General features: G+C 36.0%; 1 protein-coding gene across 4 annotated transcripts in view; it reads right to left on the bottom strand.

Moving 5' to 3' along the window:
• Window positions 1-15173, bottom strand: part of LRRIQ1 (leucine rich repeats and IQ motif containing 1) — a 257374-nt gene that overhangs the window by 181099 nt on the left and 61102 nt on the right. For all 4 annotated transcript variants that reach the window (XM_078146517.1, XM_078146512.1, XM_078146518.1 and 1 more), the window contains exons 14-15: window positions 12248-12321; window positions 9677-9770 (exon numbers count right to left, since the gene is read on the bottom strand). In XM_078146517.1, the coding sequence (XP_078002643.1) occupies window positions 9677-9770; window positions 12248-12321 (168 nt within the window). The remainder of the gene's footprint in view (window positions 1-9676; window positions 9771-12247; window positions 12322-15173) is intronic.

Below are 15173 nucleotides of genomic sequence, written 5' to 3'. Positions count from 1 at the left end.
GGCATAAGATAATATATTGGTCCACAGACATAGGAATATGGGGTTCAAAAAATGACAGAAGTTTATCAGAAAGCAGTCAGCCCTGATCCACAAAATGTGTTTATGGGCAGGAGGAAAAGTTCTATTCACAAAGAAAAAGTAGGAGTGGGAGGAGAAAAGGAATCTGACCACATTGTAAAAATGAGGCAAAGGTGCTGTTCAGAGAAAAAAAAAACAGTGGGAAAAGTCTGTTTCTGCGGTGCTGAGAGAGGAGTGCAGGGTCCCAGATCCAATTCCCAAGGGCATGGCCCCCGGGGTGGTGGTTGCCTCCTAAACTTACACCCCATAGACTGAGGGAGAATCAAGTGGCTGATCACAGCGGGATTGTGGGGATCTCTCTGCTGGTGCAGGATTCTCTTGCTTTGCCCCTGCTTACATCTGGGTCACAGTTCTGGGTGGCAGTCCTGGGGCAAGGATCAGCGCTGGTGTGGTGGGGCTGGTAGTGGTTCTGGAGAGGAAACCCTCATAGTTCCAAGACAGAAAAGACTGCTTGTGGTCATTCACAGAATGGAGAAATTGGAAGCTAGTGACAATTTGAGAAATAAAGGCACTGTAACACTAATTCAAAAGAATTAAAAATTAGCAGAGAATGTGAAATATCTCATTGGAAAAACAACTGACCTGGAAAACAGATCTAGGAGAGAGAACTTAAAAATTATTGGACTATCCGAAAGCCATGATCAAAAAAAGAGCCTAGACATCATCTTTTAAGAAATTATCAAGGAAAACTGCCCTGATATTTTAGAACCAGAGGGCAAAATAGAAATGGAAAGAATCCACCAATCACCTCCTGAAAGAAATCCCCAAAGGAAAACTCCTAGGAATATTGTACCAAATTCCAGAGTTCCCAGGTCAAGGAGAAAATATTACAAGCTGCCATAAAGAAACAATTCAAGTATTGTGGAAACAGAATCAGGATAGCACAAGACTTAGCAGCTTCTACATTAAGGCACCATAGGGCATGGAATATGATATTCTGGAGGGCAAAGGAGATAGGACTACAACCAAGAATCACCTACCCAGCAAAACTGAGTATAATCCTTCAGGGGAAAAAATGGTCATTCAATGAAATAGGGGACTTTCAAGCATTCCTGAGGAAAAGATCAGAACTGAATAGAAAATTTGACTTTCAAATATAAGACTCAAGTGAAACATGGAACAGGTATACAGGAAAGAGAAATCATAAGAGACTTATTAAGGTTGAACTGTTTACATTCCTGCAGGGAAAGATGATATTTGTAACTCATGAGTCCTTTGTCAGTATTAGGGTAGTGGGAGGGGAAAAAATTGTGTATATATATATATATATATATATGTATGTATACATAGATAGAGGGCACAGGGTGAGTTGAAGATGAAGGGGTGATATCTAGAAAACAAAATTAAAGGGTGAGAGAGGATTATACTGGGAGAAGGAAAAAGGCAGAAGAAGAATGGGGTAAATTATCTCACATGAAACAGACAAGAAAAGGCTTTTACAATGGAAAGGGAAATGGATGGTGAGAGGGAATGAGCGAATCTTATTCTCATAGGATTTGGCTTAAGGAGGGAATAACATACACAATGGGGTATGGAAATCTATCTGACCCTACAGGAAAATAAGGGGGGAAGAGGACAAGAGAGCAGGAGGTTGATAGAGGGGAAGGCAGGCTGGGGGAGGGGATAATCAAAAGCAAACACATCTGAGGAGGGACAGGGTTAAAAAAGAGAATAGAATACATGGGGGGTAGGATAGGATGAAGGGAAGGATACTTAGTTTTTCACAACAGGACTACTATGGAAATGTTTTGCATGACTACACATCAATAACCTCTATCTAGATGCTTGCCTTTTCAATGAGGGTGGGTGGGGAGGGAGAAAGGGAGAAAATTTGTAACCCAAAGTTTTAAAAACATATGTTACAAATAAAAATTTTTTAAAAAAAGAATCAATGTTGCAGAAAGCCCATCCCCGTGTAGACAATCTGGTACTGAGCCTCTCCAAGCTTGGCTCAGCCGGTTGTCAAAAGACAGACAATACCAGACAATCCCAGGTTCATAGAAAAGCCCTTCTAGCTTGATAGGACCTGCCATAGCTGGAAGTAACTTTAAAAATCAAGATCAACCCCCTCATTTTGCAAATGAGAAAAATGAGATCCAGAGCAAGTTGGTGTCTTAGGCACCAAGGACACACTAGTAGTAAGTAGGAAAGCCAGGATTTAAACCCAGATCATTTGACCCAAAATTCAGTGTTCTTTCCACTGTAACATGTAGTTGCTAGTTGAGGAACTTTAAATTTTCAGTTTAAAATTCTCAAAGTTTTGGACCATGTATCTTTACATTGATAACTTTTGTGAATAGGCTACTTAAGGGTGAAGACTATGGAAGGCTATAATTTATACTCTGGAATAGGTTCTTATCTCCTCACTCCTCTGCTGCTATAATAGCTTCTTAACTGCTCTTCCTCCTCCAGTCCATTCCGCACAATGTCACCAGATTAATCTTCAAATATCTTCAGTGCCTATTCATTGACTCCAAGATAAAATGCAAAATCCTTAACTAAGCAAGGTTTTTACTTGACTCCTATGACTCCAATTTACCTTTCCAACCTTATCTTCTTCCATTTCCCTACATGAATTTTTCTTCTCTATCCTGTACCCTTAAGTTTTCTTATGTATAGCTACCTTGAATTTTGCCTTCTACTCACAAAAATACTCTTTGCCCTGCTCATTTTAATTTGGCCCATACTTCAAGGTTCAACACAGGTCTGACTTCCTCCAACCTTTGTCATATCACTCTAACACGCAGGGCTCGTCTTTTTCTTCAGAACTTCTAGAACATTTCTGATTTGTATGGACTAAGTAAACGAGATGGTTAGAGCAGGAAAGGATTTTAAAGATCATTTAGTCCATATTACCCCAGGTATAGATGACAAACTGAGTGATTCACATAATCTTACACTGACAGCTAGTAGTAGAACCAAGATTAGAACCTGGCTTTCTGACTTCTATCTCTTTTGACCATATTTTCTAAAATTAATTTTCCAATGAACACAAATCTTCTTTCTCTGCCTCAAACCAGGAGAACATTTTATACATTATAGTTCATTTAGAAAGGACATTGATAAACTGGAGATCAGAGCAACCAGAATGGTGAGGAGCCTTAAGTCCCTGATCTCTAAGCTTCAACCAAAGGAAATGGAGCTATTTAGCTTGCAGGAGACTCGAGGGAAATAATGATAGCATTCTTCAAGTACTTATAAAGCTGTCATGTGGAAGAAGGATTAGATTTATCCCACCTGGCCACACAGTGTACAAGTAGGAGCACTGAGTAGAAGATAGAAAGAGATAATTTTAGACTTTATGTAAGAAAAAAACCCATCCTTACAATTAGAACTACACAAAAGTAGAATGATGCGTGTAGGAGATAGCAGGTTCCCCCTAATGGATGTCATCAGGTAAGGGCTGGAGGATCATTTGTTGGGAGTATTGGGGGTGAGGCAAAGAGTTGGGCCAGATGTTCATTAAGGTTCCTTCCAACACTGCAAGTCTGTCATTCTGAGATTCTGCAAAATGTCTTGTTACTCAGAATGTCATTTGTACATTGTGCTATATTGTTTATCCATATATAGATATATGAATATAAATTAAGTATATGGATATAAATCTCTAACTAGGGTATATATGGGTAGAAATATATATGGATATAAATTCCCTAACTAGATTGTAGTTATATTGAAAGGCAGAAATCAAGCTGTATTTTCCCTTTCTACAGCACCCAGGACCACACCTTTCACAAAGTAAACACTGAATACATTTTTGTTGATTAAGAGTTAATATGTGGGATAGGTGACTTGGAAAGAATTTTTTTTAAATGGAAGTTGGAAAGTTATAAATTAAATACTAAAAAATAAAAAAATTTACAGAAAGTTAAGTTTTGATTATATTCTGGCCTGTCACTTAGGAAAATTGAAAATTACATCTGCTTCCCATTATTTATATTTTTCTTCTACACTATAACACAATGAGCTGCTTCAGAACACTGAATTTTGGAGAACAGAGGGGAAAAGAACCTGTCTTTTCAAAGGAAGTATCTCTGCTGGGGAGGCAATGGAGATGTTTCACTTACTATGTGTCCAAATCTGGTCTGATTCTAGCCAAAGATCATGAATTTGGCTCAAACCCAGGTAACCAGACCATCTGGTTTGGGCCAGATGGTCTGGACCAGCTCTAGACAATATATGGAAGAGAGAATTAGTTCCTAGATTCCCATAAGGTTCTTCTTCCTGTACAACTGATGATCTAAAATAAACAAAAGGATACTGAATCTTATAAAATCCCAAAGCTTACCACAAAACAGGCCCTCTCTCCTCCTACCCTTCTCTTACCAAAAAGTGTTGGGGAAAAGAATAAGGAACCAATTCAGGGATTTGAAGCTATGAGCTATAGGATGATCAAGTGTAAGCTGGAGTCACTTTACACCTTTTAGGATTGCTAGTGATTGAAGCAGACTGTTCTTCCTTTATTTCTCATTCTCTGTGTTACACACAAACCTAAGTTTGACCTGGAATTGAAGTGGCCTAGACATAGAACAAAGTAAAAAGTTATTACCCTCACAATATTGTTTTTCTTATTGGATAATATTCTTGTCTCTAAGATAAGCAAGAACAACTGAATAGGTGACCTCTGATCTAAAAAGAAAGGCTATTTTTTTCTCTGCACTAGGTTTCTTCTACCCCAAAAAGGACTTGCTGATATGTTTGCATCAGAGAATGGTTTCAGGGAACTGGCATGGGGAGAAGGGGAATGGTTGTACAATCTATGAGTAAATGTTTTGCTCCAAGGAAGCAAAAACCAAAGACAAAGAGTAAACAGTACCTTCCATAGGATCAGATGTTACAATCATGTTCACTGAATGGCAGCTTTTCCCATCTCACTTAATCCTGCCTTCCTCTAATGACTTTACTGTTCTGCTTGTTTTTCCAGACCAAAAAAAAAAAAAGTACACATCTGTTCCTTTACACATTGTGTATTTCACAGACTCCAGACCACATGGGTTTTCTCAACTTCGCAAGGTCTGAGGACCATTTTTAAAGTTAAAAAAGACCCTAAGATGATATTTATTATCGCATGATTAGTAACAAATCAAACAACAAAATGAAACCACAAAAATCTACTGAGTTCCCACTTTGTGCAACACATTAGAAATATAAAGTAAAACAAACAATCCCTACCCTCAAAGAACTTAAAATGTACTAGAAGGATTCACTATGTACACAATAATATAAAGCAATTTAAACAAAGGGAGATGCCTTAATAACCAGGAGGATCAGGAAAGTTCTTGCATGGTAGATAGCACCCTAAACTTTGAAGGAATCTTGGGATTCTAAGAGGTGGAAGTGAGGAGAAAATGCATTTTGCAAGGAAAAAGATGTAGTGACTCATGTCATGTCCAGGGAATAACCAGCAGGCCAATTTCATTGGACAGAGAGTACGTGAAAAAACTATCAACTGGTTGAGAAAAGACATCCCTGGACATGAGCTCCTTTCAGTAAATCTCTGCCCACACGAGTTCCCTCGGGAATTCAGATAATTTTAAACTCAGTAACCATGTCTCTTGTTTCTCCTTTCTTGAGGTCATTGGCTCTCCTCATTCCCCAAACTACTTCTCAAAGACTGCATCCAGTGGCTTTCAAGATATATATGAAAAAACAAGAGGAAGGATTTTCTTATGAACTGGAAAAGCTTCAAAGATGTCATCACTAATCATCTAAGGACCAACTTAGTGAACCTTTGGAATGAATCAACATAAAGTTGGTCACTAATGAAATTTGGTCACAGCAACTCATGAAGATGGTCAACAGTATGTGCACAGATGACAATTTGCTTTGGTGGAAGATATTACAAAGTTGATGAAAACATAAATATTTGAAGTTTGAAGATGAGCTGAAATCTTATGATTACTTGAAAGTGAAGGTCAGCAACTACCTGTTTGACTCAAACTAAATTGCCCTGTAGGAGGGGAAGGGAATAAATATTTATAAAGCTCCTACTATGTGTCAGACACTATTCTAAGCACTTTTTACAAATATCTCATTTTGATAATCACAGCAAAAGAGGCTAAGTGACTTGCCCCAGGGCACACAGCTAGCAAGCCTCTGAGGCAGGATTTGAAATCAGATCTTCCTGATTCCAGACCTAAGCTCTCCATTATATAATCACCAGCTGCCTTCAGACTGAGATGTCTACAGGACATTTGGACTATATATTTCATATTCATATTGCATCTCATTCTTACCATGTCTTAAAAACAGAACTGATTATCTTCCTTCCCAAGCTCTTCCCTCTTCCCATATTCCCTGTTACTATCAAGAGGCTCTACCATTCTCTCAGAAACCTTAGCTTACAACCTCAGTATTATCCTTGAATCTTCATTTGCATATATTTGCATATATCCACTGGGTTGCCAAATCTTGTCCTTTATTTTTATAACATTGTTCATATGCATCCTCTGCTCTCCACTTAACCTGGGGTTATAGACTCATGACTTCAAGAGTCTTTGAACTTAGATGGGAAATAAAATTATATTTTTATTTTCACTGACCAATAAGTGAAGTTTATTTTTTTCTTTTAATTACTTGAAGATATTCTGGGAAGGGTTCTAGATTTCACCAGACTTCCAAAGGGGTCTATAGCACCAAATATATTAAGAACCCCTTGGTAAGGTAAGGGATCATTGGAGGCCTTTAAGCAGAGGCTGAAGGACACTTTGGGGGTGGAGAGTGGGAGGGCTGTAAAATAAATTCTTGGTCAGGTATAGGTATGATTAGATAGCCACTGAGGTTTTTTTCCAGCAATTAGATTTTGTGATTCTAAGAGAAGTTTAACCAACATAAAATAGTTGCCACAATGAAGAGTACAAAAGAACATAGAAACTGAGTTAGTAAAAACATAAACTTTTTTTTGTCAAACAGAGAACTATGGGAGTCAAACATAAAATAGGATAAGAGTACAAGCTTATTTTTTATTTAACTATTAAGAAGGATAAAGAATTGGGCAGTTTTCTGTTTTTGTTTTGTTCTGTTTTTTTTTTTTAGCTTCATGGAATTGCAAATGGAAATTGTGGGGAAGTTGTGGGGAAAATAAACCTGCAGAGAGCTTGGTATGTCTCCCAAGGTACTTTCCTTCTCATTTCCAAATATCACCCTGGAATAGGCCCTAAGATAAGACAAGAATTAAGGACAAGGTGGCAGGTATGAAATGCAGCAGTTATGGAGAGCTCTTTACTTTAGCAGGAAAAGAGAGGAGAAGGAAGTGGGATGGGGGAGAAGACTTCTTGTGACTACTACAGACTAGACATCTGGCTTGGCCAACAATTCTTGGGTAACCCAAGAAATGGTGACACACAATGAAGACTAGAATAGGAGGTAGAATGAGGTGCTTACATAAGTCACTCACTGCCTATTGCTTAATTTTCTTATCTGTATGAAGAGATTTTATAGGATTCTTCTAACTACCATTCCAAGAAACTCAATAATGCATGAGTCATCAAGAATATTAAGTCAAAAGCTCCTCATGTCTAAAATGAAATGAACATAAACTTTATTCTGTCATCTGTGATTCAGAGTATAATCACTGTTTCAAACAGTGATTCAGATACATAAAACAGAGCAGTGTGGTGTAGTGGAGAGAGCTGCCCTCAGAGTTAAGCAAACCTGGCCTCAAATCCTGCCTCTTAAATATACTGGCTATGAGGCTCTGAGCAAATTCTTATACCTCTTGGTGACTCAAACCACTCTTTAAGACTATAAATTGTAAAGGTAATATTAATCTGCATCAGTAGAGAAAGTTCTTCGCTATAGGAATGAAATCAAAGGTTAAGTAAACAAAACAAAAAACTGTGTAGACATACTATATAAAAAAATTTACAAAGCACTAATTACAGCAATAAAAATAGACCTACATAATTGGAGAAATATTAATTCCTCATATAGGCTGAGCCAATGAAATAAAAATGGCAGTATAACCTAAATTAATTTACTTGTTATAGTACAATTCTAACAAAACTACCAAAGGATTACTTTAAAGAAGAAAAAAATAATAACAAAATTCATATGTTGTAACAAAAGCTCAAGGGAAATAATGAAAGGAGTAGGAATGAAGGAGGCCTAGCAATACTATATCTCAAACTATATTACAAAACAGTAATCATCAAAACAATTTGGTACTGGTTAAAAAATAGAGATGTCTATCAGTGTCAACAGATTTGGCTATGCAACACACTAAAGCAAATGAACCCAATAGACCAGTGTTTGATAAACTCCCATATTCCACCTACTGGGGTAAGAGCTCACTCTATGTAACTAAAACTGTGTGTAGAGGGGAAATCAGGCACTGTTCCAGCAGAAATTAGGTTTTTTTCCAACATCTAACACCATATACCAAGATAATCTCCAAATAGATATATGATATGGATATAAAAGGTCACATAAACAGATGAAGAACAAAGAAGAAATTACATGGGAGACCAATATATGGGGAAGGGTTCATGACCAAGAAAGAGGGAGAGAGAGGGAGAGAGAGAGATTAGAGAAGATGAAATGAGTGGTTTTCACTACACAATTGCACAAAAAATCCAACCCAGCTAAAATGAGATGGGAAAGAGTTAACTGGGGAAAAAATCTCTGCAGCATGTTTCTCAGATCATAGTCAGATAATAGCTCATAGTCACATAGCGTTACTTCAAATTTACATGAACAACAGCCATTTGCTAATTGATAAGTGGTGAAAGGAAAAACATCTAAGCAATCAATAACCATGAAAAGAAAATCTTTAAATCACTAGTTGGAGAAATGCAAATTAAAGCAACTATGAAGTTCCACTTCCCACCTCAGATCGGTAAAGTCGACAAAAAAGGAAAATGACAAATGTCAGAGGGACAACAAGAAAACTGGCATATTAATACACTGTTGGGAGAGCTATATTAACTGGCATAGCCATTCTAGGAAGCAATTTGGAATTCTGCCCCAAAAGTTAACAGACTCTGTGTATCCGTTGACTCAGCTCTACCATTGCTAGGCCTTTATCTAAAAGAGATCAAAATGAGAGGAAGAAGTCCTATAGAGACACATAAAATATTCATAGCAGGTCTTTTCGTAGTAGCAAAGAACTGGAAACTAAAGGACTTTCCATCAATTGGGGAGTGGCTGAACTTACTGTGGTATATGAATGTAACAGAATTCGATGAAAGAAACAATTTTAAAGAAAGTCAGGAAGACTCATATGAACTGATACAGCACTGAAGCAAGCACAACCAGGAGAACAACTTAGGCTCTGACGCCAAAATGAAAAATGAACAATTTCGAAAGACTTAAGAAATCTGATCAATAATTGACCATAATTTCAGAGAATTGATTATGAAGGAAAGAATGCTACCTATCTCCTTGACATAGGGTGCTGAAAAAATATGTGGAATAAGACACACAATTTTGGACATGGCTAATATGGACATTTGTTCAGTGTGACTATGCTTCTTTGTTAAAAGATTTTATCTTTCTTACCCACCCACAGGAGGAGGGGGGAAAATAAATGCTTGATAAATGAAAAAAAAATTAATTTCAAAGATATGGAATAAACATTGTAAAGGAATGCTTTTCTTACCTCCAATTTCTTTCTTGGAGAAGGGGGTTTCCAATAAGTGATAAGTCACATAGATTAAAACATGCATGAAACCACTTGTTGACACCTGTAAGATCTACATAAAATCATTCTAGAAGTTAGTATCCTAGAAAAATAATAATAACAAAGTCAAGAATTATTTTATTTTACCTCAAATTTTAAGGAACGCTAATATAAATATAAGCTACTCTTCTTCAAAATACTATGAATGTTTTTAAAAAACCATTAGTGAAATAACTTATAAAGCCATGTAAAAATAATATAAATGGAATACAGCATAGTTAAGCTTTACAAATTGCTTTCCTCAGTGCAATGAGGTAGATATTACAAATATTATTACCCACATTTTATAGATGAGGATATTGAAATTCAAAGAGTTTTAACCCTCAGATCACTCCAGTAAGTGCCAACGCCAGGGTTCAAAACCCGGTTCTGATGCCGAGTTTAACATACTTTCTATTAAGGCACATTACTTATGACTTGCACAACTATAGAGACTTTCATTTAGAGCCTTAAAAAGCAAGTGTTAATTTTAAGAAACTTTTAAGCAGTTTTTTTTAAAAGTTAGTAAAAAAATCTATATTGAATAACAAGGAGTTAACAATAAAATTTTAAAATTAGTGTTTTTTTCTTAAAATTATTTGAAGGTTTTTTTTACCTTAATGAAGGCATTTAAAAGTTAATTTCATTCTTTATTGAATCAAGCTTTAACTTTAACTTGGGAAATCTCTGTTCTCAAGTGAGCTGGTTAAAATGCCTTTTTAAGGTCTAATACAGAAATGCTTTTACAGATACATGTTTCTATTCAAATACATGCTTCATTTTGAAGATGATTTATAAATCACAATTAGATCTTACAGTGCTATGTACAAAGCAAAGCATTTATACAACTTCGATCCATTTACTGAACAAATTAGAGTAAACAATTTAATGATTTCATATTTTCATTGAAGTAGAAACCAAAATTCTTCTCAAGCGAAAGTGTCACCCTTGGCAATAGATTATGAAGAAATAAGCTGTACAAAGTTTTGATAATTGTAACTTATGTCTTTTTCCATTTCAGAGGCATGGAAATAATGGTAAAGCCATGCAGAATCTAGAAAATGGTCATTTCTTTGTTGTTTTTCTCAGTAAGACAAAAATTTCATAGAATCAAAATCACAGAATTATAGAAATTCTACTCGAAGGGACCTAAGAGGTCATCTAGTCCAACCCATACATAAATAATAATCTGACAAGTCAATTGAATGAAACAAACATTTATTAACTTCCTCCTACGTATAAACACTTTGTTAGACACTGGGGACACAAATAACAACTACAATGCTTACTATGTGTTAGGCACTTTTACAATTATTATCTCATTTAATTCCCACAACAACCATGGGAGGTAGGGGCTATTATTATTCTTATTTAGCAGGGGAGGAAACTGAGGCAAACAGCAGTCTGGTGACTTGCTCAGGGTCACAAAGAAAGTAAGTGTCCGAGGCTAGATTTGAACTTAGAACTTCTTACTTTAGGCCCAATTTACTTGACCAAATTGATGTCAAGAGGACATCAATCCCTAGTATCTCCTCTAAAAAGGCCTTGCCATGGGGCCTGGACAATAACTGCACAAAATAAATATTGCCTTTTGGGCAGCCTAGGTGGTTCAATACATAGAGCTCTGGGCCTAAACAATCCCTGCTATTTTGATAGTCCCTACCTTTAAGAAGCTCACATTCCATTATGGGATCCAACATTTATGCAGGTAAATAAGCACAAGTTAATGTTGATGACAGAGAGAGCACTAGCCTCTAAAAAGGTGAGGAAAGGCTTCCTATAGAAAGCAGCACCTGAGCTAAGTCTGGAAGGAAACTAAGGAAGCTATGATCCCAACATACAGTCTCTTCTGATGTCTAAATAAGGACTTCCAGTGACAGGGCCACTAGCACCTCTGAGAGCATCCCATTCCATTTCTGTACAGTTCTAATAATTAAGAAGTTTTTCCTTACACTGAGATAAATGAAACTGGCCTTTGCAGATCCCACCTATTTCTCCTGTTTCTTTCATTCTAGAGCCAAACAAAACAAATCAAACCTCACTTCCACAGCCACTATGTCCTCTCTAAATTTTACTTGTTCTAAGTAAGCAGACATTCTTCCTTCAAGCAGTCCTCTTATGACATGCTCTCCAACTTTCATTATCCTGGTTGTCCTCCACTGGACATATTTTCAGGTTGACAATATCCTTCCTAAAACATGGTACCCAGTTCAGTTATGAACACAGTAACACAGATCTGGTCTGAGCATAGCAGAATACAGTGGAACCATCAGCTCCACGCTTCAGGACAATACAACTTTACTAATGCAACTTAAGATTGTATTAGCTCTTCTGGCTTTCATGCCATGCCACTGACTCAAACTGATGCATTGTAAATACTCCAGATTTTGATCACATGGCCTGCTGTTTAATTGTTCCTTCCTCATGCTATACTTGTGTCACTGAACCCAACTATAAATCTTAGAAACATTTTAGGTTGTATATTTTCCTCATCTATTCTTCCAAACTCACCTGAAAGGCAGTTGTTGCTGACATCCAGTTTTTCCAAAGAAATAAATTGAAAGAGTGGCACAATTTCAGTCAAACTGAAAGCAAAAGTTTAGAATGAATGTTAAAAATTCTAAACATTAACAGTGACATACTCTATCAACACTGAATGGATCCTGAGGTCTCTTCCACCTCTAAGTCTATGAACCTATAAATGATGTAATTAGTAGTTAATAATAATAATAATAATAATTAGTATAGTTAGTAGTAGTAGTAGTAGTAGTAGTAGTAGTAGTAGTAGTCAATGTATATAACAATACTAATATTTGGAAATAATAGTTGAGGAGTTTGAGTTTTTTGGGTCTGTTAGCAACTTTTGTTTTGGTCTGTTATGACTTTAGAGAATTGTCAATGAGGAAACTCGCTCTGCCAAGGCAGATCCATAATTGTTCTGTAACTTACCAGAGAGAGATTGATATTCAAGGTACTTGAAATAGTAAAAGATACCAGAGAATTGGAGGGGGAAAAATCTTGGATTCTATCGCTACATAAAAAAGTGAGTCAAGAGAATTTACTTGACCAAATTTACATCAATAGGACATCAATAACAAATGTCCCTATTTTCTCCTCTGAAAAGACTTTGCAATCGGACCTAAACAGTAACTGCACAAAATAAAAAAATGGTAGATAGTTGCAATTGGTGCTGATAGAGGTGATGCCGAAATCAATGAGATCAAGGATCTACTGAAATATTAAAGCATTCTTATATTGAAGATAGAAATTTTCATTACCTTATATCTATTATTTAAATTTTTTAAAAATTGAATGTAAGGCAAGAAAATGCCTTTTCAAAGAGAAAATTCCTACCAGTTAATCACATAGTTAAACATTATATAGTGAATAGAGTTGTCTATAAAGTTAGGAAGCCCCAGGTTCAAGTCTTTCCTGTGACACATACTAGCTATGTGACTTTGGGCAAGTCACTGAACCTCTCAGTTCTCTCGGTAATTTTCTAAGATTATAAACTGCAGAAAAGAGATCTGCATTGTTAGAGGTTGTCCTCCTAGGGGAGTTCTCTGTTCCAGTACAATCACAAGTCCAGTTCCTATCACTATCCCTAATTGTATAGCTACCCAAATACTCATATAATCAATGATTCCCATTTACTTACTACAAATCAACAAACTTTTTAAAAATTGACTATTATGTGCAAGGCAAAGCATTAAGCACTGAGGATACAAAGAACAAAAATAAACATTCCTTTCATAACCTCTTTTGATGCTAATTACCAGTAGACAATTGTATTTAGTTAGAATGAGTGTTTTAAATGAATCAAATGAGTGAAATTTAAAACAATTCTACATAGGAAAAATTAACTTCAAACTGATTCAGACATGTAATTTCTAAGCCATATATTATATATATGTATATACATATACATATACATATATATATATAATACATCTATACTTTAATATTGTAATATATTGTTTCAGCTATCTAAGAATAAAAGTTAAGATAGATAAGCTTAGCTAGACCTTGTGAGCAAGAGAGGGGATAACGCTTTTGCCAATAACCTTTTTCCTCACTTGTTCACAAAGGTTTTATGATTAAATCTCCCCTGTGCATTTTTGAAAACTCCATCTTTAGCTTTTCCTGAAACAGTACCTTCTGTTGAGAATCAAATCACATCAGTCAGGAGTTTACTTCACCTTTTAAGGGGCTTATTTTTAACAGTATTTCCCCCCACACACCTATTTCTCATCACTTGATAAACTTTCTCTCATTTCTTCCTTTTCCTTTTTCCAACTTGTATTATTTTAAGGTCAGGAGCCCACAGAGCCTGATCACCGGGGGCCTACACATGGTCTGGCACAATGCTAACCCTTGTATTGACCTTGACTGTGGTAGGATACTCTCCTGTTCTGCATTACCAAAGCGACAGAAGATATTATGGATAAAAACAGACTAAACAGTGAGACAGGCTGAAGATCACTCCGAATGTGGGCTCCTCCAAGAGCAGTATTACTATTCATACATGAATAGGATACAGGTTACAAGTGCTTCAAAAATTTGCTTCTGAAAAAATAACACAAGAGAGGCACTTAGGGGAAACAGAGCAAGGTTTAAGTCATGGCCTCTGTAATTCTCCTTTAATTATGTATACATCGATTAATTGGGAGCATACTTGAAGGGTCTCCATTTTTCTCCATAACATGTTTTATAGACACAGAACAACTTCTCAAAACTAAGCTGTTGCACAATTTAATGCATTTAGGATAAAATTAATTGACGCCCCTAAATTCAAGTATGGAGATGTCATAGTCTAGGTAATTAGTTGCAGTTCAAGAATAAACATCTTCCCAAGTTTATGACACAAATCAAATATGTTTTTGATGGTGAAAAGTTTCTTCTTTTGTCTCTCCAGTATATCCTGAATTTCTAACTCAGTTCTTTTACTTTCAAAGGACTTCAAAATGCTAATATTAGTCATTATGACATTAAAACAACTTCCGCATTCAGTTTTTCCCTTGTTCTCAAAGATTCATATTTTTCAAACAATAGATATAATATACTCGGGATATTAAAAGAAAAATTTTAAATCTGAAACTATTGGAAATGCCTGTTGCAAGAATTGTACAACTTGAAAGAAACTGGAATAAGCAATTTATTTTTTAGTAAACAGTCTATTTTGTTTAAAGAAACAACTAACCTTTTAAATCTAGAGACTGTTGAATTTACATTTTTTTTTTTACTGGCAATTCACTGGCATTTATAACTGTTCACTGGCAAACTAGAAACCTAACAGAGGGCTCTTTCAATTCTGTAACTTTTACTTTTACTGACATTCTGCGTTAATTTTTTTTTAAAGAAAATTCAAACCAGAAAGACAAAGGACATTAGTGAAAACCTAATACCACTTGACCTTGTCACACTAGCCCTGGGCATA

The sequence above is a fragment of the Phascolarctos cinereus genome, unplaced genomic scaffold (assembly GCF_003287225.1).
Source record: "Phascolarctos cinereus isolate Bilbo 61053 unplaced genomic scaffold, phaCin_HiC Scaffold_1;HRSCAF=81, whole genome shotgun sequence".
In the NCBI taxonomy this organism is placed as follows: Eukaryota; Metazoa; Chordata; class Mammalia; order Diprotodontia; family Phascolarctidae; genus Phascolarctos; species Phascolarctos cinereus.
This window is presented reverse-complemented; position numbering and strand designations above follow the sequence as displayed.